Here is a 22,583-nt window from a genome sequence, read left to right as displayed (position 1 = left end):
GGGGGTGTATAGACCCTTGAGGGACAGAGGCGGGGCGGGGGTGTATAGACCCTTGAGGGACAGAGGCGGGGCGGGGGTGTATAGACCCTTGAGGGACAGAGGCGAGTCGGGGGTGTATAGACCCTTGAGGGACAGAGGAGGGGCGGGGGTGTATAGACCCTTGAGGGACAGAGGAGGGGCGGGGGTGTATAGACCCTTGAGGGACAGAGGAGGGGCGGGGGTGTATAGACCCTTGAGGGACAGAGGAGGGAGGGGGAGGGAAGAGCAGCGACAGTGGGAGAGAGAGGAAGGGAGGGCAGTGTGGCGTTGTCCCGAGCTCTGTGCTCCGGGTGCCGGCCACGGCGGCGGATCCATGCAGCGGGTGCGGCTATTCAGGGCAGAGCGGCGCGGAGCTGCCCGGCTGCCGGGCGCCGGAAGATGCTGAGGCGGGGCGGCCTGACTGTGGCTCCCGGGCGGCACGGCCCTCCGCCGGGACCCGGGATGGGCCGGTTGTGGCTGGTCGTCTCCCTGCTACTGTCGCTGGGCTGCGAGCCGGGACCCGCCGGTAGGTGTTTGTCGGGGAAGAGGCAGCGGTGCGGGGATGGGGGGCGGGGGGCCGTGATGTAGCCAGGGGCCGGTCAGGGGTCGAAGCGCCGCGCTGGGACACGCCGGCTGTTCCTGAGACCTAGATGTGTAGCGGGCCAAGGGGAGTTCCGGCTCGGCCGATCGGGGCAGATCGGCACCGCCCGGTTCCACTGTGCCGGATTGATGCTGAGGGAGCGTGCAGTACTGGACCAGGGAGGAGGATGGACCAATCAACGGGGTGTACTGGACCAGGGAGGAGGATGGACCAATGACAGTGCAGTACTGGACCAGTGAGGAGAATGGACCAATCACACAGCAGTAACTGAGCCAGGGAAGAGGAGGATGGACCAATGACAGGGCAGTACTGGATCAGGGAGGAGGATGGACCAATCACACAGCAGTATCTGAGCCAGGGAGGAAGATGGACCAATGACAGGGCAGTAACTGGACCAGTGAGGGGGGGTGTGGAATTGTCCAATGACACGTCAGTCGCTCCAGACCAGAAACAAAGTAGGTAAAGACCTGTCTGGTCGGAGCTATCTCTGCCCTTCAGTCCTACTTTGAGACCACTGACTGGCTTATGTTTAAGGAGGCAGCAATGGATGGGAATTGCATCAAGTTAGAGATGTATAGTGAGCCGCTGTATTAGCAAGTGCACTGATGATGTCACCGTGCCCAAGACCATCACCACTCGCCCCAACCTTGGATGACTGCAGAAGTGTGTGGGCTGTTGAGGAACTGCGTCTTGGCCTTCGGACCGGGCGACAAGGCAGTGCAAGAGCCAACCTGTCCAAGCCCATCAGAGAGAAAAGAGGGTTAATGGCCGAGGATACAAAGTCACTTCTGGGTCAGTGGTGACTCATGGAGCATGTGGGAGAGCATCTGTGCCATCATTCACCGCAAAGCTCCACAGCTGCCTGTGCCAGGGATGCGTCCCTCCTGGATGCTTTGAATGACTTCTGCATGTGTTTCGAGGCAAAAAATGGCGTGGAGGCAAGGAAGTCCACACCTCCTCTGTACGAACAGGCACAGCATCTCACGGGGGCTTAAGTGAGAAAGATGCTACTCAATGTCAACCCTCGTAAGGCTGCAGGACCAGATAACATCACTGGCACTGGATCAGAGGATGTGCAGATCAACTAGCTGACGTCCCTCACAGACATCTTCAATATCTCCCTGAGCAGCACCAGCGTACCAACGTGCTTCGAGGTGGCTATTATCATCCCTGTGCAGAAGACGCCAGTGTCCTTTCTCAAGGACTACCGTCCTGTCGCCCTCACATCAACCATCAAACCATCATGAAGTGCTTCGAGAGGCTAGTCATGGGGCACACCAAGATTCAGCTGGGCCCCCTGCAGTTTGTGTACCACCCCGACCGATCTACAGACGATGCCATTGCCATCACGCTCCACCTAGCCCTCACCAACCTGGAAAATGAACTTGTATGTTCAAATGCTGTTCATAGATTTCAGCTCAGCATTAAGCACCATCACACTGCAGCACCTGATTAGGAAGCTGAACCTGCTGGGCCTCTGTAACTGGATCCTCAACTTCCTGACTGGAAGACCTCAGTCGGTCTGGATCGGAAACGGCATGTCCAGGACTATCACACTGAGCACAGCCCACCACCCCACCCCCCCCCCCCCCCCCCCTTGGGTTGCATGCTCAGCCCACTGCTGTTTACCCTGGTGACCCATGACTGTGCAGCGAGATACAGTTCTCATCACATCATCAAGTTTGGTAGTGGGGCTCATCAGCAAGAACGATGAGTCAGCTTACAGAGAGGAGGTGCAAACACTAACGGACTGCTGCAGAGAACAACCTACACCTGAGTGTCAACAAAGCAAAGGTGATAGTGGTGGACTTCAGGAGAGCCCAGGGAACCACTCTCCACTGACCATCGACAGCTCCGCCATCGAGGTAGTCAAGAGCCCCAAATTACTTGGCGTGCATCTGGCGGAGAATCTCTCCTGGTCCCCCAACACCAAGAAGGCCCAACAATGCCTTTACTTCCTGCGGAGGTTTACAGGTATCAATACACTTACAGGGCTAAAACTCAACGCTCCTTTACTTTTTGAACTTTCTACTGCCCTCTGGTCAGAGCTGTCATTATTACCCAATGACGACGCTTTGAATCTCGTGGTTTCGTCTGCACATACTACAAGCAGTGGCTGCTGGTGTTTTTATAGGTGCTGTTTTTAATCAAATTTTCTGATGCTTTAGCTACAATATTGTGGTCATTAGTATTTGTGATTTATGAATATCATTAGTACATAAACATTACTAAGGATTCTCTATAGTCTGGTATAGGAGGAGGTCTATGGGGGTGGGGAGGAGTGACACCACGAGTTACCACACCAGATGACAACAACTCAAGTGACGCCACTAATCACAGGACAGTAACTGGACCAGAGAGGGGGGAGGGGTGAATGTCCAATCACAGAGAAGTAACTTGACCAGAGATGGGGGGGCGGAAATGTCCAATCACAGGGCAGTAACTGGACTGGGGGGGGGTGGGGAATGTCCAATCACAGGGCAGTAACTGGACCAGTGAAGAGGGGGGCATGAATTGTCCAATAACAAGACAGTAACTGGACCAATGAGGGGGAGGAATTGTCCAATCACAGTAACTGGAACAGTGAGGGACAGGTTGTCCAATCACACAGCAGAACCTAGGACTGGAAGAGGAGACCAGCCAACCTTGAGGGTAGCAATTGAATGGGAGAGGAAGCCAGGTAATCACAGGGCTGCACTGGAATATGGGAAAGAATAATTTGTTCATTATGAGAGTTGAAACCATCCAGATTTGAGCTGGAATGAGAGCAGCAAACTGACAGGGAGAAAGTTACTGTGACAAAGACTACCTGGGGAGGGGGGGGGGGGCGCAAACAAAACTGATAGTAGCTGTCCAGAGCAGCTGGTCGACCAACCCTAGTGGAGAGAACACTGACTGGATTGAAGAGGTGTAAACAGAGAACAGACCAGCATGTATAATAAATCAGAAGGCCTGTGGACTGATCTTGATTTTAAGTAGGCTAGAATATAACATGATGTAGGTCTCTGTGAGAGCCCATGTGGAGTGTGCTTCAGATTCGGGTAGTGAAGTTTAAGATTTTTTCAGCCAAAGAATGGATAGAGTGCAAGTTCAATTAAATGAGTCAAAATGTGAAGAATAATTGCACAGATAAGTCTTTCTATATGGCAGTTTGATGGTGATCTAAATGAGGTGTTTAACAGATGACCAACTGGGTCAATGGCAAACAAACGTGCTGCAGAAATTCAGCAGAGTGAAAGACCAGAATCTGCAGACACTATGATTGTAGTAAAAACACTCCAAAATTCTGGAGGAATTCAGCCCGTCTTTCACTGTCCATAAACAGACAAAGATATATTTTCAGCAATGCTATAAACACTTTCTGCTGCAGCATCTGTAATGATGGCTGCCAGCAGGGGGTGACATACAGAGTATGTTAGATCTGTAATGGGGCTGCAGCCTCATGGCCTGCCGTTTGCAACAACTTTAAAATAAAGAACCTTTTCCTTCATCCATGTGTCTTCTAAGAGCTCACACGTATGAATACAAGATGAAACATGGGATGAAGGAAATACTGTAAAAGGTAAAATCTAAAGTCAGCAACTGATCAGTGAAGAGAAGCCGACAAAGTGAAAAATGGAAGGATTACATCCACCAACGTAACCTCAGCTGACAGGTAGTGTGGCTGAAAATTGGAACAGATTTAAACAATGTTTTGGATTGTACTTGGTGACAATCGGAGCTGTTGAGAAAAGTGATAAAGTGAAAGCGTCAGTTTTCTTACGTGTCGTGGGTGATGAAGACCTGGACGTGTATAATACTTCACACTTGTTGCAGAAGGAGACAAAATGAAACTGGAAAAAATAATTGAGGTGCACTCAATTATTTCAGTTAAATTGGATACTGGAGCACAAATTAATGTAATATCAGAGACTGATTTTAAGAAGATTAGACCCAGACCAAAGATGTATGGAACAAAAGTGAAAGTGACAGGATATTCAGGTACATACTATCCCACCAAGACACCCACAAATTGGAGGAACAACACCTGATTTTCCATCTGGGCACTCTCCAGCCAGATGACATTAACATAGAATTTTCTGGTTTCTGCTAACCTGCTCAACTTTCCCCCTCCCTTCCCTTCCCCCATCCCTTCCCTTCCCCCGTCAGCTCTCCACCCCCTTCCATATATATAACAATTTACAGTATGGAAATAGGCAATATCGGCCCTTCTAGTCTGCACCAATTTACATGAAACTCCACTAGTTCCACCTACCCACTCCCTTGCCCATAACCCTCCAAACCCCTCATATCAATGTACTCATCTAACCTCCTCTTAAATGACAGAAATGACCCTGCTGCAACTACCTCTTCCGGAAGATCATTCCACTCAGCCACCACTCTCTGAGTGAAGAAACTTCCTCTTATATTACTTCTAAAGTTTTGTCCCCTAACCCTTAATTTATGACCCCTTGTTCCAATCTCCCGTACCCTCAGGGGAAAGAGCCTATTCCCATCTACTCTATCTATTCCCTTCATAATTTTAAATACCTCTATCAAAGCCCCTCTCAGCCTTCTATGCTCTAATGAATAAAGTCTCAGTCTACTCAATCTTTCTCCTTATTCATGATACTGCAATCAGGCATCATTTTCATAAACCTTCATTGCACCCTCTCTACCTATATCCTTCCTATAATTTGGAGACCAGAACTGCACACAATACTCCAAACTTGGCCTCACGAAAGCTTTAAACAGTCTCAACTTCACCCCCCAGCTCCTATATTCTATGCTATGACCTATAAAGGCCAGCATACCAAAAGCCTTCTTCACCACTCTATCTACATGGGAAATCCACCTTCAAGGAACGCTGAACCATTATTCTAAGATCCTTCTGTTCCTCTCCAATCACCCAGCCATCCCTCCTCCCCATTTGCTGCTGCCCCCTTCTCCTCCTATCACCTCCTGCCTTTGCAACCACACCTCCCCCCTCCCCCCACTCCCCCCACAAAAATGCCTGCCGACATTTTTCCACACCTTAATGCTCAAGCCTGAAACGTCGGTTATATACCTTTACCTTTGCTACTGTGTGACCTGCTGGGTTTCTCCAGCACTGTGTTTTCACTCCTGTAGATGCTGCCAGATTCAGCCATTATTGCCCATTGACAATTGGCTTTGAGAGAGCAGTAATGCCTGCTCCAGCCCACAGCACTAGATACAGAAGCAAGGTGATCAGGTTGAACTAAGAAATGGGTCAGGCATGAATGTCTATGGGGGCCTGAAGGCAACAAACTGGCCAATCACAGAGGCACAGCAACTATTTTAGCAAGGGCTCCTGGTGTTCATTGACTGTGCAGGCTAGTTTCTAATAGCACCATTTCATGTAAATATGTATTTGCTTAATTAAATTTTTGTTTTCATTATGAGTTGTAAACAAGTTACTAAAACTAGTTAACGGAATTTACTGTCAGCTAGGGAGATGATAACGATAATAACAGTGAGATTATTGTCATACACATTGTACATGTCGAAATTTCATAATTGCTGCAGCTGAAGAGGTAATTAAACTAAATGAATCAAATTAAAATAGACAATTAATGCATGAGATAGATAAAAATGTTCCTAATAATCCTCATGCAAAAAACCTGGCCTATTTAATGTAACAAGGGGAGGTTCAAGAGCCTGATAGCTTTTGGAAAGGAGCCTATCTCGAACCTGGGGGTGCTGACCTTCAGACTTCTGTACCCTCTGCCTGACAGTAGCAGTGAGAAGAGGGTGATGGGGATCTTTTTATCATGTTGGCTGCCTTCTTGGAGGTCAGAGTATGAGATGGGAGATCCAGGGATCTAATTGCGGTAATGCAGAGTACCTGAATAACGAGGGTAGAATGCGGTCCTTTTGAATATGGGCTTTGGTCAGGCAAAGTGAGCTTTTATATTTAATCTGTAGGTGAGATCGTTTGGCTAGTGAGGATTATCGTTTTCTCCATTTTAAAGGGAATGGCTCAAAAAAAATTATGATCCACCGTGTACATTTAACTATGAATTGAAATTAATTAAAGCAAGTTGATAATTGAATTACTGATTACATTCCATTGACAAGCACATCAAGGCAGGTGATGTGTTCCTGCTGGAGTGCGTGGGGACTAACAGAAACTACCTACTGCACCCAGAGAAGAGTTTTTGCAGCAGTGGGAGCTTTGGCTTGGAGATGGCGAACTGAGATCTGAGCCATGCATCAGAGGGAAATTGCAGGAATATCTCATTCCAAGAAGCATGTACACCCCTAACTGCAGAACGATCAGGCAAGAGGGACAGGAGGGCTGTGGCCACTCAGAGAGTATTGTTGGAGGAGCTTCTGCAACAGGTGCAACTGGGTGGACAAAAGTGGAGGTTGCAAAGGAGCTTGTGACAAATGTTGAGGGAGCCAAAGGGAAAAGGGCAATGTAGTTATGGGGCAGGCTAGATACTATTCTCCCTCATGTCAGTCCCAAAGGCTTTGTGATTTGCTCGGAGCTGGGGCTGAGGAAATCTCGCTGAGGCTGAAGAGCATGGTAGTGGGAAGGGCCAAGATCCCACTGACATGGTACAGAAGACAGATCAAAGGTCCACCAAGAAATGTATGCAGAGGGGGATCAAATTAGAAAGCAGGACAATAATGGAAATAATGTATGGATTCCAACCTGAGCCATGTGCAGATTGCTATTGGATCGGTAAGACTGTACTGCTCACAGTCTGGTTGGAGAGAGATTGGGCATAAGCCCCAGTATTAGTGAAGGTGGGATGGTTCTGTAGAAGCATGCTTCATTTTAATTGGCCTGGGAGCAGTGTCCTAACAAATTAAATGGAGGAATGTTGTGTCAGCGCAGAGATGTTCAGGAACAAAGAGCAAGGCTTTCAAACATTACAGCTCAGAGCAGGCCCTTTCGTGCATGGCGTTATGCTGACCTACAATTTAAAACCTACTCAACAATCTAAACCTTCCCTACCTCACACTATAACCCTCTATTTTCCTTGCATCCACGTGCCTGTGTTAGGGACTTTTAAATGTCCCTCTTGTTTCAGCCTTCACCACCACCCCTGGCAAGGCATTCTGGGAACCCACAACTCTTTTTTTTTAAAAAAGAGAAACAAAGCTTACCTCTGATGTCTCCCCTCGCCTTAAACAGTAACCCTTTGGTATTTCTGACTGTCGCCCCAGGAAACAGGTGCTGGCTGTCCATCCCATCTATGCCTCTCATAATCTTGTAGATCTGTCCAAAGCCCTAGGTCTGTTAGTCTTGCCTCATAAGACACATTCTCCAGCCCAGGCCACATCCTGGTGAATCTCCTCTGCACCTTCTCCATTGTTTCCAAATCCTTCCTGTAATGAGGTGACCAGAAGTGAATACAATATTCAAAATGTGGGTCAATTTTGTGTTTATAGATTTTAGATAGACATACGGTAACAGGCCCTTCCGGCCCAGAAGTCCGTGCAACCAAATGTCACCCAATTAACTTACACCCCGGTACATTTTTGATCCCTACGGAAAACCCGCGCAGAACATACATGCTCCTTACAGACAGCGTGGGGATTGGAACCCTGGTCCCGATCGCTGGCGCTGTAACAGCGTGGCACTAACCGTGCCAGTTTAGTTGGCCATTGTATAGAGCTGCAATGTTATCTCACGGCTCTTGAACTCGATCACCCAGTGAAAGAAGGCCACCATACCATGAGCCTTCTAAACTACTCTGTCAACCTGCGCAGCACTCTCGAGGAATCTATGGATTTGGATCCTAAATTCTTGCACACGTCTGATGATAACCACGGAACGGCAGGAGGATAGAGAAGGGGAAAAATGAAAGGCAAAGCCAAAGCCTCTTCATCTGGTTGGGTACCACATTCAGAGCAAGATAAACACATTTTAAGATGAATTGATGGGTAGGATCTATCAGACGAAATTTAGTTTGGGCCACACAACTGCCGCACAGTTCCAGGGAGTCAGATTTTATTGTGAGCCTCCAGTGTGCGTATAGAGTTCGCACCTTCTGTCTGTGATTGTGTGAGTCTGTTTGGAGGCTTGTGATAAAGATGGGAATAGTGCCAATCCTGACTGAGACATGTGTAGCAAAGGCTATGCAGTAATTTTGGGAAGACTAAAATCGAGAAAGCCCAATTTGCAGTTGAAATATGGAGGGTGTGTTCATGTAGTGTTCCACAGCTAGTTCTTCACATTGGTTGTGGAAGCAAGTACAACATAGCTGACGACTAATTATTGTGCAGTAAAGAGAGGTTAATGATGAATCGTAAAGTTAAGTGGGGCTTCAGGGAAGAGTTATTCCAATAGAACACTGAATATCATAATAGCTCTTGCCCCGAGTAGTTTAGAACAGGGAGCATTAGAACACCATACAGTGCACAACATGGTGCCGATCTATGCAAATCTATTCAAAAACTATCCCTACCTCGCACCCATAACCCTCAATTTTTCTTGTATCCATGTACCATATTCAATCAAAAAGCCCAGACCTCAGCAAATTACAAATGTTTGAGTCATGAGTGTGGTAAAAGTAGATCGCAAAATTGCATGAACTGTTTTGCCAGTGAACCAGCAGTAGGCAATATGGCTTACATCAGCAAGTGCATTGAGGATGTCACCGAGATCAAATGCTTCACAACCAAGGCTAACCAGAACCCATGGTTGGATGCAGGGGTTCAGGCCCTTCTCAGAGCTTGTGGTGATGCCTTCAGGACAGAATGTCACTAAGATCAGCCAGGGCTGAACTCTCCCATGCAATCTGGGAGGCACCACAGGGGTAAGCACAGAAGATCCCCAGACAGTTTTGCGACACCAGTGGCAAGGGATCAAGGCCATAATGGATCCTGACAATGACGCCTACCTTTCGGACACACTGAACACCTTCTATGCATGTTTTGATGAGAAGAACAGGATCACGCCAAAGAAAGCTCCGTGTGCCCCTGCCTACCTGTGGCTGAGCTGAAGGGAACCCTATGCAAGGTGATCCCATACAATTTACCTGGTCGGGTACTGAAGGACTGCACAGACCAATTGATGGAGTTCTTCATGGACATCTTCAAAACCTTGCTGCAGCAGTCTATCTTTCCCGCTGGGTTCAAGAGAGCCACCATCATCCCAGTCCCCAAGAGGGTGACAATAACAGGCATCAATTACTACATCCTTGTGCCACTGACCTCCACCATTATGAAATGGTTTGAGTGTCTGGTAATGGAATGCATCAAAGCACACCTCCCAGGGACACTGACTGGATCCATTTCAATTTGCCTATTGAAGAAACTGTTCCACAGATGATGCTATAGCATTGTTGCTTTACTGTGACCTGGCCTACCTGGTGAACAACACCTCACACACCAGGCTGCTGCTCATTGACTTGAATTTGGTGTTTAATACGATCATTGCGCAGGGACAGGTGGAGAAGTTGTCCTTGCTGGCACTCAACACCCTTTTCTATAACTGGATCCTGGACTTCCTAACAGAAAGACCACAGTGTGACTGGGTCGGTAGCAGAATATCAAGCACTGTCACGCTGAGCATTGGAGCACCTCAGGGCTGTGTGCTCAGCCCACTCCTGTTCATGCTACTGACCCACGACTGCATCGCCAGATCCAGCTCTCAAGTGTCATCGTTTGCAGAGAGTCACACTGCAGAGAGCAGGAGGAAAATCTTGTGAAATGCTGCAAGAGTAACAACCTGAGTCTCAACGTGGACAAGGTGAAGGAGATGATTGTGGACTTCAGGAGGGCCAGGAATGACCACCCTCCACTGCACATCAACAACTCAGTAGTTGAAAGAGTAGAGAGCACCAAGTTCCTTGGAGTTTACTTAACTAGTGACCTATTGTGGACGCTCAACATCTCCTCACTTGTTAGGAAGGCGCAACAGTGACTACACTTCCTAAGAAAACTGAAGTGGGCAAGGCTACCGGCGACCATTATATCAACCTTCTATAGGATCTCTAATGAGAGCATCCTGGCCGGCTGCATCACAGCGTGGATCACCGGAGTCTCCCTTCCTCCCATTGATGTGATCTGCTGGGATTGTTGTCTGAAGAGAACGTGCAAAATCATTGAGGACCCCTACAACTCCACAAACAAAACCTTTCAGCTGCTCCCGTCGGGGGAAGAGATACAGGAGGATCAGAGACAGTACCACCAGGCTGAGGAACAGCTCCCCACCCCCCCCCCCCCCGGGCAATGAGAACTGAATGACCAAAGAAACTGCTCATGCTAACTGTCCGAGATTCTCATCTGTACAAAACAATATTTATTTGTACAGATAAAATACTTGTCCTGCATTTGTATTGTTTGTGTGTTAAGTCTGGTTGTGTGTCTGCGTGTTTTGCACTGAGGACCGGAGAACGCTGTTTCATCGGGTTGTATTTCTACGATCAGATGACAATAAACGACTTGACAATATTTAAAGAAACTACATAGTTTACAACAAACATAAGGCACAAAAACTTCACAGAAATGGAACAGCTGTGGCTGACCACAGGAGTTAAAGGAAGTATTGAATCAAAGTTAGAAGCATTCTCTGGAGTTTAGTAAAAGGACAGTTGGTCTGAATGAAACCTTCTTGTGATGTTTGAGATGCTGGAGGAACCTCAGCCGGTCTTGCAGCGACCAGAGGAAGAAAGGATCTATAACCATTGTTTCAGGCCTGAGCACTTCTTCAGGGTATGAGTAAAACGTAGGCAGGGCCTGAGTAATAAAGCTGGGGGAGGAGGGAAGGCCAGGGGGAGGATAAAAGGTGATAATTGGACGTAGGAAAGAGGAGAGGAGAGGACTGATCAGAGAGGGGCTGGGTCAGTGAATGCAAAGCTGGAGGAAAGAAGACAGAGGGAAAGGGAAAGAGAGAGAGAGGGAGAGGGCTGGACAAATTGGGGAAGGGGAGAGACTGGATGGTGGAGGGATAGCAGAAACTGGAGAGGTCGATGTTAATGTCATCTAGTTGGAGGGTAGCCAGACAGAAGATGAGGGAGCGGTTGTTCCTCCAATTTGAGGGTGATCTCAGTCTGTCAGTGGATGAGGCCATGAGCAGACATGTCGGCAAGGGAATTGGGCAGGGAATTGGAATGACCTGCCAGTGAGACATCCCTGCTATTGTGGCAAACAACGCTGAAACAAACAACGCTGAGGTGCTGAACAAAGCACTCTCTCCCAGGCTGTCTGGTTTCTTTGATGTAGAGGAGACCACAGCGGGAGCCCCAGATGCAGTAGATGACCCCCTGCAGATTTATGTGAGTGTAATTTCATTTGGAAGGACTGTTTGCGGCCTCACATGGTGGTGAGGGAGAAGGTGTGGGTGCACCTCCTGTGGTCACACAGGGAGGTACCAAAGGGGGAGGGGCGATTAGTGGGAAGGGAGGAGTGAGTTGTGCCTGGTGGTGGGATCACATTGAAGGTGACGGAAATGGTGGAGGATTACAAGTTCATTATATTTGTTTGAATGCATGATCTTCAGAAAGCTTTCAGCCAGGTTCCTCATGGGACCTGCTTCAGAAGATTAAGTTACATGGGATCCATGGAGACTTGGTGAATTGGATTCAAAACTGGCTTGGCCATAGAAGGTGGGGGGGGGGTAATAATTCTCTGAAAAGTTCTGTCACTAATGGGGGGGGTTCTCTGAAGCTATTGAATACTAAAAAGACTGGATAGAGTGAACGTATAGAGAATGTTTCCTATCGTGGGAGTCTAGGATGAGAAGCCACAATCTTGGAATATAACATATCTCTTTGCAACAGAGATAAGGAGGAATTTCTTTACCCAGAGGGTGGTGAATCTGTGGAATTTGTTGCCATGGACAGCTGTGGAAGCCATCACGGGATAAAGACAGAGGTAGATGGGTTCTTGAACAGGAAGGGAATCGAGGGTTACGGGGAGAGGGCAGGAGAAGGAGGTTGAAAAGGATCGAATAGTGGGGCAGATTTGAAGAGCCCAATGGCCTAATTACTCTCCCATTTCTTAAGGCTTTGTGCATCAGTGATGGGACCTTGGTTGTCATGTAAATGATTTGGACAAAAATGTATGAGTATGTGGATGACACAATAATTGATGGAGCTGTGGATATTGAGGAAGGATTGAGTGGGATACAGATCAGTTGGGAACATGGGCAGAGAAATAGCCAATGAGGTTGAACCTAGACAAGTGTGAAATGTTGCACCGTGGGAAGTCAGTTGTAAGAAGAAAGTCTACAGTCAATGGCAGGACTCTGAGGAGCTTTGATGTGCAGATGGATCTTGGGCTGTAAATTCATAGATCCCTAAAAGTGGAACAACAAATAGTATAAAAGTTGGGAAGTCATGGTGTAGTTTTATAAAATTATGGCCAGGCCACATCTGGAATACTGTGCATCGTTGCTGGTTTCCACATGACAGGAAGGATGTGAAGGCTTCAGAGAGAGTACGGAAGAGCTTCACCAGAATGTGGCCTGGATTAGAGAGCATCAGGTGTAAGGAGACATTGGACATATTTGGGTTGTTGCCTTTGGAGTGCCAGGGGCTGAGAGGTGACCTGGCTGAGGTTTGTAAAATAATGCCTTCAGAAATCGGGCAGACAGTCAGAGTCTTTCTCTCAGGGTGGACATGTCAAATGCATGAGGGATGTGGGTGCCAGGAACGAGCAGCCAGGGGGATATGCTAGAAGCTGAAACAACAGCAGCAATTAAGAGCCACTTACCAGTGGTTCTCAACCTTTTTTTGTTCCACTCACGTCCCACTTTAAATGTTCCCTAGGCCATCAAGGGCTCTGTGATTGGTAAGGGATTGCTTAAGGTGGGATGTGAGTGAGAAGGGAAGGTTGAGAATCCCTGCTCTAGACCCAATTGTTATTGAAATATTTTGCTTGAGAAAAATTGTCATTGGCCCATTTCCTTTGGAGTTTTGAAACCATGCACATAACGAGTCAATGAGGTACAATTAAAACAGTGGTTTTCAAACTTTGTCTTCCCACCCACATCCCACCTTAAGCAATCCCTTACTAATCACAGAGCACTGATGGCATAGGGAATACTTAAAGTGGGATGTGAATGTAAAGAAAAGAGTTATGTACCACTGACTTAGACTCATGAACAGGCAGGAAATGGAGCCACAGAGATCATGGGCAGGCAGGTGAGATTGGTTTAAATTGGCATCCTGGTCAGCGTGGAAATGGTGGACCGAAGGGCCTGTTTGTGTGCTGCACTGTTCAATGCTCATTGAACACTACAGCGCAGTACTGGCCCTTCAGCCAGTGATGTGCTGACCTGTGCAAGCCTACCCAACAACATCCTAATCCTTCCCTCCCTTACACCCATAACCCGATATTTGTTTTACATCCAGGTGCATAGCTACTGTACCAGCCTTCACCACCACCCCCGGCGATGCATTCCAGTCAGTCACCTCTCTCTGAATGCAAAACATACCTCTGATGTCTCCCTAAACTTTCCTCCACTTACCTGAAACAGATGGTATATGGTGATCATCATCGGGAAAAGGTGCTGGCTGTCCACCATAACCTTATCTCTGTGAAGTCACCTCTCACTGTTTGCTGTAAGATGCCCTTTGGTCTTCCTGCAACATTCCAGGGTGCAGGGGACGTGTCGATGGGTGTACTGAGGCTTGGCGCAGCCAACGCGAGGACTTTATAGGGAAGGACTGAAACTGAGGGGAAGCCCTTCAAAAATAGAGGGGAAGTAACGGCCAGGTTCACAGTGCTGTATATAGTGAACGTAGGTAACAATGTACATTGATGGGAATGTATGGTCATGACACTAAGGGTAAGACACTAAGGGACATGACACTAAGGGTAAGAAAAGACTGAATGTTTTTCTTTTTCTGTAAATAATTTATTGCAAACATGGATTTTTCTCTCCATTCATGCCAGGCTGAAGGTATCCAACATGTTTGACACTGAGCCTGGGTGCCTCCCACTCAGGGGGTATGTGCAGGGCACCCATCGGCAGTGACACTGGGCTCATTGGGGAGGGGGTAGTTGTGCAGGGCACTGACGATGACACAAGGTTCACGGGGGGGGGGGGTGATGATCACTGGCAGTGACACTGGCCTCACTGGGGGGGGGGTGGGTGTACAGGTCACTGGTGGTTACACTGGGGGGGGGTGGGTGTACAGGTCACTGGTGGTTACACTGGGGGGGGGGTGGGTGTACAGGTCACTGGTGGAAACACTGGGCTCATGGAGGGAGTGACGTTCACTGGCAGTGCCACTGGGCTCACTGGGGGGGTGTGTGATGGTCATCGGCTGCAACACTGGGCTCGCTGAGGGTGGGTGGGTGATGGTCACTGGTGGTGACATTGGGCTCACTGAGGGGGGTGTGATGGTCACTGGCAGTGACTCTGGGCTCACTTTGTCTGCAGGATCGTTGGAGTTGTCTGGGGTGAGGCAGAACTGTGAGTCTGGTGCCTGTAACCCCCGGCTGGGAAACCTAGCCAGAGGCAGACCCCTGAAGACCACGTCCAACTGCGGTGTTCCCCACACTGAACTCTTCTGCGCCCACACAAGCAGTGGATGCCAGGCTCCCGTCGAATGCGGCAAGTGCCGGAGCCACCAACTCTCCCACCGGCCCAGCGCCATGGCCGACTCCCCATTCCGCTTCCCAGACACCTGGTGGCAGTCGGCTCAGGGCAGCCAGAGAGAAGCCATCCAGTTGGACCTGGACACTCACTTCTACTTCACTCACCTCATCATGATCTTCAGGTCCCCCAGGCCTGCTGCAATGGTTCTGGAACGATCTCAAGACTTTGGTGCGACCTGGAGACCATACAAGTATTTTGCCAGGAACTGCAGTGATACGTTTGGACTGCCCGATGACAACCACTGGCCTGGGGCACTTTGTACCTCCAGATATTCAGATCCGTTCCCTTGTACCCGTGGAGAGGTAAGAGCATTACTGTAATTTTGGGGGGGGGGGGCACGGTTGGCGTAGCAGTTAGAACATCACTGTTACAGTGCCAGCAAATCAGGACCAGGGTCACGAACTGTAAGGAGTTTGTACATATTCGTTTATCAAAGGTGGTTCATGTAGTGATTACAAGAAATTGCATTAATACAATATTACAGTATTTCATTTACATCCCATTTACAACTTCTAATTCTAACACAGTTTGTAATTACCATTGTCACAGCTGCCAGCTGAGGCGGTGAATGCGGGCTCGATTTTTGACATTTGAGAAAAATTTGGAGAGGTACAGTACATGGATGGGAGGTCATGTGCAGGTCAATGGGACTTAGTCAGAATAATAGTTTGCATAGACCAGATGGGCCGAAAGACCTGCTTTTTTTTTGCTGTGATGTTCTATGGTTCTATAAAGGCCATAAATTGGTGTCTGTAACCAGGGTGCTGTTACACCTGTCTGTGTTGGACACAGGAATAAATTCCATTCTTACAGCACCTCTCGCATCCTCAGGATATCCCAGGGTGCGGCACAGCCAATGAATTTGTTAGAACCATAGAACATTACAAGCTGAAACAGGCAATTTCAGCCCTTCTTGTCTGTGCCAAACCATTTTTTTTGCCTAATCCACTGACCTGCACCTCCATACCTTTCCCATCCATGTACCAATCCAATTCCTCTTTAAATGTTAAAATTGAGCCCACATTCACCACTTCAGCTGGAAGCTTGTTCCACACTCCCACCACACTGTGTGAAGAAGTTCCCCCTCATGTTCCCCCTAAACTTTTCCCCTTTCACTCTTAACCCATGTCCTCTGGTTTGTATCTCACCGACCCTATGTATATTTACTCCGTCTATCCCCTCCATAATTTTAAACACCTCCATCAAATCTCCCCTCATTCTTCCACAGTCCAGGTAATAAAGTCCTAAACTGTTTAACCTTTCCCTGTAACTCAGTTCCTGAAGTCTGGGCATTAATATTTTTATTTATGAAGGCCAATGTGTGCTGCAGTATTTGCACACTGCTAAAGTGGGGATAAAGGCACCTCACTCATTCACAGTAAGATCCCACAACCCATTGCACAGTGTGGCAGCTGGTACAGCTGTTGCCTCATTCCTCCAGCAGGTCTAGTCTAATTGTGATCTTCAGCACTGTCTGTGCGGAGTTTGCATACTCTCCTCTGGATGAGGTGGGTTCCCCTGGGAACTTTGATTTTTTTTTCCTCTCACATGCCAAAAATATTCCTGTTAGTAGATTAATTGGCCTCTGTAATATGTCTGAAGATGGTGGATGAGTGGCAGAATCTGGGAAGGTTTGATGGGAATGAGTACTGGAAGTTTGTTATATACATTGTACGATGTGTAGATTCACTGAAATTCTTCCAGTATACGTTACCACAATGTGCCATTACCACGAAAGGGACAACAAATATCGAAGGATAGATAAGTAAACATTCACAGATCAGATCACTGATTTATTGTCAGAGTACATACATGACATCACATACAACCCTGAATCTCATTTTCCTGTGGGTGCTGCAGAATTACCACTAATTAGTTACGCAAAAAAAAACTGTACACAATGTACACATTAAAAAAATAAAGAAATGTGAACAACTGTGCAATAAAGAGAGAAAAAAACAACAGTAAAATGCAAAATAAGTCTTTAAATGAGTTCCTGATTGAGTTTGTGGTTGAGAAGTCTGATGGTGGAGGGATAACAGGTATTCCTGAACCTGGTGGTGCGAGTCTTGTGGCACCGATACCTCTTTCCTGATGGCAGCAGTGAGAATGTGTGCTGGGGCTCCTTGATGATTGCTGCTGCCCTCTGATGGCAGCCTTCCCTGTTGGTTTTCTTGATGAAGGGAGGGATTTGCTTGTGATGTCCTGAGCTGTGTCCACTACCTTTTGGAGGGCTTTATGCTCAGGGATATTGGTGGCCCCATACCAGACCATGACGCAGCTGGTCAGCACACTTTTCACCACACATCTGTAGAAATCTGCCAGGGTTTCTGATGTAATTCCAAACCTCCACAAACTCCTGAGGAAGCAGAGGTGCTGATGTGGTTTTTTCACGATGTCATTGGTGTCCAGGAAAGATCCTCTGAGATAGTAACTCCCAAAAACAAATTTCTGTCTCCCAGTTTTCCCAAACAGTGAGAGAGACATCCCACCTCTGCCCCGTAGTGATCCAAACTGTCTCATTTCCTGGTCTGAATCTTCATTTCCAAACATTGCCATTGCTAACTCAGACATTCATATGTTCAAGCAGAAGGTGTTTCCCAATGGTTTTGGTTCTGCCCAACTTTGCCGGTGATAATCCGTGTTACCCCACCCTTCCGGTAGTAATCCCTGTTACCCCGCCCTCCCAGTGGTAATCTGTGTTACCCAGCCCTCCCAGCAGTAATCCATATTAGCCGGCCCTCCCAGCAGTAATCCGTGTTACCCAGCCCTCCCAGTGGTAATCCGTGTTACCCAACCCACCCATCGATAATCCGTGTTACCCAACCCACCCATCGATAATCCATGTTACCCATCCCACCCATCGGTAATCCATGTTACAAAGCCCACCCATCGGTAATTCATGTTACACAGCCCTCCCAGCGGTAATCTGTGTTACACAGCCCTCCCAGCGGAAATCCATGTTACCCACCACTCCCAGCAGTAATCCATGTTAACCAGCCCTCCCAGCAGTAATCCATGTTATTCACCCCTCCCAGCAGTAATCCATGTTGCCCACTCCTCCCAGCGGTATCCAACCCTCTCTGCGGTAATCCGTGTTACCCGCCCACCCCCCCCCACCCCCCCAGCGGTAATCTGTGTTACTGACCTCTCCCAAATATACTGTCTTTTACTTTTCAGGAAGAATCCGGAGTGTGCATGGTGTTGGGGTGGGACACAGACCCTCACAGGGAGAACACACAAACCCCACTGAAGTCAGGATCAAAGTGAGGTCAGGATTGAGCCAGGGGTCAGTATCAAACCAGGGGTCAGAGTCGAAATGGTCGGGCTTTAACTGGGGGTCAGGGTGGAACCTGGGGAGTCAGGGTCGAGCAAGGGATTAGGTTGACCTGGAGGTCAGGGTGGAGCCAGGGGTCAGGGTGGAACCAAGTGGGGTCAGGGTTGAGACAGAGGTCAGGGTCTAGCTGGGCCTGCTGGAGATGTATGCCACCAGTACTCCCAGCCGTGCTGTAATACCTCCCGGGTGGAATCTCTTGTAACAATCCCTCCCTGTACTGCCCAACCTTCTGCTGGCACACTCCCTTTGGTCAATTGATTTCACCTAGGTGGGGGATGGGGGAGTAGAAGGAGGATGAAATGTGAAAGGCTGCAGATGCTTCAACAGAAATGCTGCAGCCATAGGCCGAGCCCTTCTTCAAGGTATGTGAAAGGCAGAGGGGTGCCTGAATTAAAAGGATGGGGAGAAGGATCAAAGGGGCAGGGGGAGGAGCACAGACCAACAGACAAAGGATCATTATTGGACATGGATAAGGCAGGAGGGGAAAGGTGAAAACTGATCAGGGGTTCACCCGCATATCCTCCACCTCACACATATTTGTCCTGGCCGCCCCCCCCCCCCCCCCACCTCACCCCACCAGCCTCCACAACCAACACATCTTTCTCCTCCATTTCCACCACCTACTAAGTGATCCCACCATATTCCCCTCTCCTCCCCTCCACTTTCCGCAGGGACCACTCCCTCTGTGACTCCCTCGTTTCCTTCCACCAAAAGCCCCCGTGACACCTACCTGTGTGACCGCAGAAGGCACTCCACCTCCTCCCTCACTACCATTCGGGGCCCCAAACAGTCCTTCCAAGCGAAGCAACGAACCACTTGGAAATCTGCAGGGGATCATCTCCTGCATCCGGTGCTCCCACTGTGTCTCCACTACGTTGGAGAGGCTGGACACGGACTGGGAGATTGCTTCATTGAGCACCTTCGGCTCTATTTGCCAGAATAGCATGGATCTCTCGATGGCCACCCACTTCAATTCACACCCCATTCCCATGCTCACGTCTGTCCAAGTACTGCCAGACTGAGACCACCCACAAATTGGAGGAACAACTTCTTGTATTCCATCCGGGCCCCCTCCATCCAGATGGCATTAAAATCAGCTTCTCCGCTTTCTGTTAACCACCCCTACCATCTATCCCTAATTCTCCTCTCTCTCACTCCTCTCTCTCTCTCTCTCTCTCTCTCTCTCTCTCTCTCTCTCTCTCTCTCTCTCTCTCTCTCTCTCTCTCTCTCTCTCTCTCTCTCTCTCTCATTTTCTCTCTGTCTCCTTTCTTCAACCAGCTTTTCGGTAGAGAACTTGGTGGGCATTGATGAGCTGGGCCGAAGGGCCCGTTTCTGTGTTGTAAAACTCAGTTTCAAGAATGTTGGTGTAAGACAGCTCTGAAGGTATCCCCATTCTTTGATGTGTGCCGGGGGGTTCTTAGATGCTGCAGATGTCAGTGTGCCTTCTGTGGCAAGTCTTGGAACACGAGGGTAGAGTGGAATGTTCTAGCACGTGCTGAAGCTGTCATCCTGGGATGATCCACACAGTAAATGTCGTCACAGACACTAATCTTCACCTTGAGGGAAGCCCCGCAGAAGATTCTGAAACTAGGTGAAATTAATTGTCTTTAGTTTGCACGCACCTTGGGAGCTCACCACCAGTCGTAATTCCAGCTGGAGGATCAACTGCAAATTCACACACACATATCAAAGAATGGAATTGCTTCAGGGTGTGGGTCATTGAGGTACTGAAGTATTTAAAAAGAATTCCGAAACATGTTAGCTCATGTAGAGTGCACGGGTGGTGATTACACCCCGTGAGTTTGCACTGCGGTTGGACAAAATTGAAAAAAGACTTTGCGCTGAATGTGACCATTGACTTGCTCTTGTGTTGCTCTGGAGACGGGGGCTAGATAATAGACTCAGACCGGTTCCGCAGTAGCAGGCAAGGGGTCCAAAAATAGATCCGGTAACTTCTCCCTGTTGTCAGGTCGGCCCCTTGTCAGTCAGTTCCTGAGCTGAAAAGTTCAATTATTCTGCTTTCCCGGAATAATTTAATTGGCGGGGGGTTTCTGAAGGTGGCAAGGGTCTGATGGAATGGACGGGGATAAACAGCAGTGGCAAAGTTCATAGCGGTTAGCTCAACACCTTTACAGCGCCAGCGAACAGGACCAGGGTTCGAATCCCACTCTGTAAGGAGTTAGTACGTTCTTCCCGTGTCTGCGTAAGTTTTCCCTAGGAACTCTGCTTTCAAAACATACCATGGGTTGTAGGTTAATTGGGTGTAATTGCATGATATGGATTTGTGGGCCAAAATGGCCGGTTATCGTGCTGAATGTCTAAATTTTAAAAACAAGCTAAAAATTTAAATGGCAATTTCACAACTTATAAGGGCTGGTGCAGAGGCAATTGGTTAATTGGGTGGCCTAGCCCAGTGCGGAGGCGATTGGTTAATTGTGTGGCCTAGCCCAGTATGGAGGCAATTGGTTAATTTGAGGTCCAGCCTAATGTGGAGGCGATTGGTTAATTGGGTGGCCTAGCACAGTGTGGAGGTTGATTGGTTAAATGGGTGGCCTCACCCAGTGCGGAGGCGATTGGTTAATTTGGTGGCCTAGCCCAGTGTGGAGGTTGATTGGTTAATTGGGTGACCTAGCCCAGTGCAGAGGCAATTGGTTAATTGGGTGGCCTAGCCCAGCGCAGAGGTGATTAGTTAATTGGGTGGCCTAGCCCAGTGGGGAGTTTGGTTAATTGGTGGCCTCGCCCATTGCGGAGGCATTTGATTAATTGGGTGATCTAGCCCAGTGTGGAAGTTGATTGTTTAATTGGGTGGCCTCGCCCAGTGTGGAGGTGATTGGTTAATTAGGTGACCTAGCCCAAAGTGGAGGTGATTGGTTAATTGAGTGGCTTCGTCCAGTGTGGAAGTGATTGGTTAATTGGGTGGCCTAGCCCAAAGTGGAGGTGATTGGTTAATTGAGTGGCTTCGTCCAGTGTGGAAGTGATTGGTTAATTGGGTGGCCTTGCCCAATGTGGAGGTGATTGGTTAATTGGGTGGCCTTGCCTAGTGTGGAGGTGAATAGTTAATTGAGTGGCCTAGCCCAGTGTGGAGGTTGATTGGTTAATTGGGAGGAGGTGATTGGTTAATTGGGTGGCCTAGCCCAGTGCGAGATGATTGGTTACTTGGGTGGCCTATCCTAATGTGGAGGTTGATTGGTTAATTGAGTGACTTAACCCAGCACGGAGGCTATTGGTTAATTGGGTGGCCTAGCCCAGTGCAGAGGCAATTGGTTAATTGGGTGACCTATCCTAGTGTGGAGGTTGATTGGTTAATTGGGTGACCTAGTCAAGTGTGGAGGCAATTGGTTAATTGGGTGACCTAGCCCAGCGCAGAGGCTATTGGTTAATTGGGTGGCCTAGCCCAGTGCGGAGACAATTGGTTAATTGGGTGACCTAGCCCAGTGTGGAGGTTAATTGGGTGGCCTAGACCAAAGTGGAGGTGATTGGTTAATTGAGTGGCTTCGTCCAGTGTGGAAGTGATTGGTTAATTGGGTGGCCTAGCCCAAAGTGGAGGTGATTGGTTAATTGAGTGGCTTCGTCCAGTGTGGAAGTGATTGGTTAATTGGGTGGCCTTGCCCAATGTGGAGGTGATTGGTTAATTGGGTGGCCTTGCCTAGTGTGGAGGTGATTGGTTAATTGAGTGGCCTAGCCCAGTATGGAGGTTGATTGGTTAATTGGGTGGGGGCTATTGGTTAATTGGGTGGCCTAGCCCAGTGCGGAGGCAATTGGTTAATTGGGTGACCTAGCCCAGTGTGGAGGTTGATTGGTTAATTTGGTGGCCTATCCCAGTGTGGAGGTTGATTGGTTAATTGGGTGACCTAGCCCAGTGCGGAGACAATTGGTTAATTGGGTGGCCTAGCCCAATGTGGAGGTTGATTGCTTAATTGGGTGGCCTAGCCCAGTGTGGAGGTGATTGGTTAATTGGGTGACCTATCCTAGTGTGGAGGTTGATTGGTTAATTGGGTGACTTAGCCCAGCGTGGAGGCTATTGGTTAATTGGGTGGCCTAGCCCAGTGTGGAGGCAATTG

General features: G+C 48.5%; 1 protein-coding gene across 4 annotated transcripts in view; it reads left to right on the top strand.

The window, feature by feature from the left end:
• The first annotated feature begins 269 nt into the window (after positions 1-269).
• Positions 270-22,583, top strand: part of LOC138748830 (netrin-4-like) — a 203,939-nt gene continuing 181,625 nt past the window's right edge. For all 4 annotated transcript variants that reach the window (XM_069909632.1, XM_069909633.1, XM_069909631.1 and 1 more), the window contains exons 1-2: positions 270-544; positions 14,967-15,487. In XM_069909632.1, coding sequence (XP_069765733.1) covers positions 418-544; positions 14,967-15,487 — 648 coding nt within the window. In that variant the 5' untranslated portion in view covers positions 270-417. The remainder of the gene's footprint in view (positions 545-14,966; positions 15,488-22,583) is intronic.

Source organism: Narcine bancroftii, chromosome 13 (assembly GCF_036971445.1).
Source record: "Narcine bancroftii isolate sNarBan1 chromosome 13, sNarBan1.hap1, whole genome shotgun sequence".
Lineage (NCBI taxonomy): Eukaryota > Metazoa > Chordata > Chondrichthyes > Torpediniformes > Narcinidae > Narcine > Narcine bancroftii.
The sequence above is the reverse complement of the archived record's forward strand: the minus strand, read 5'-3'. Positions and strand labels throughout refer to the sequence as shown.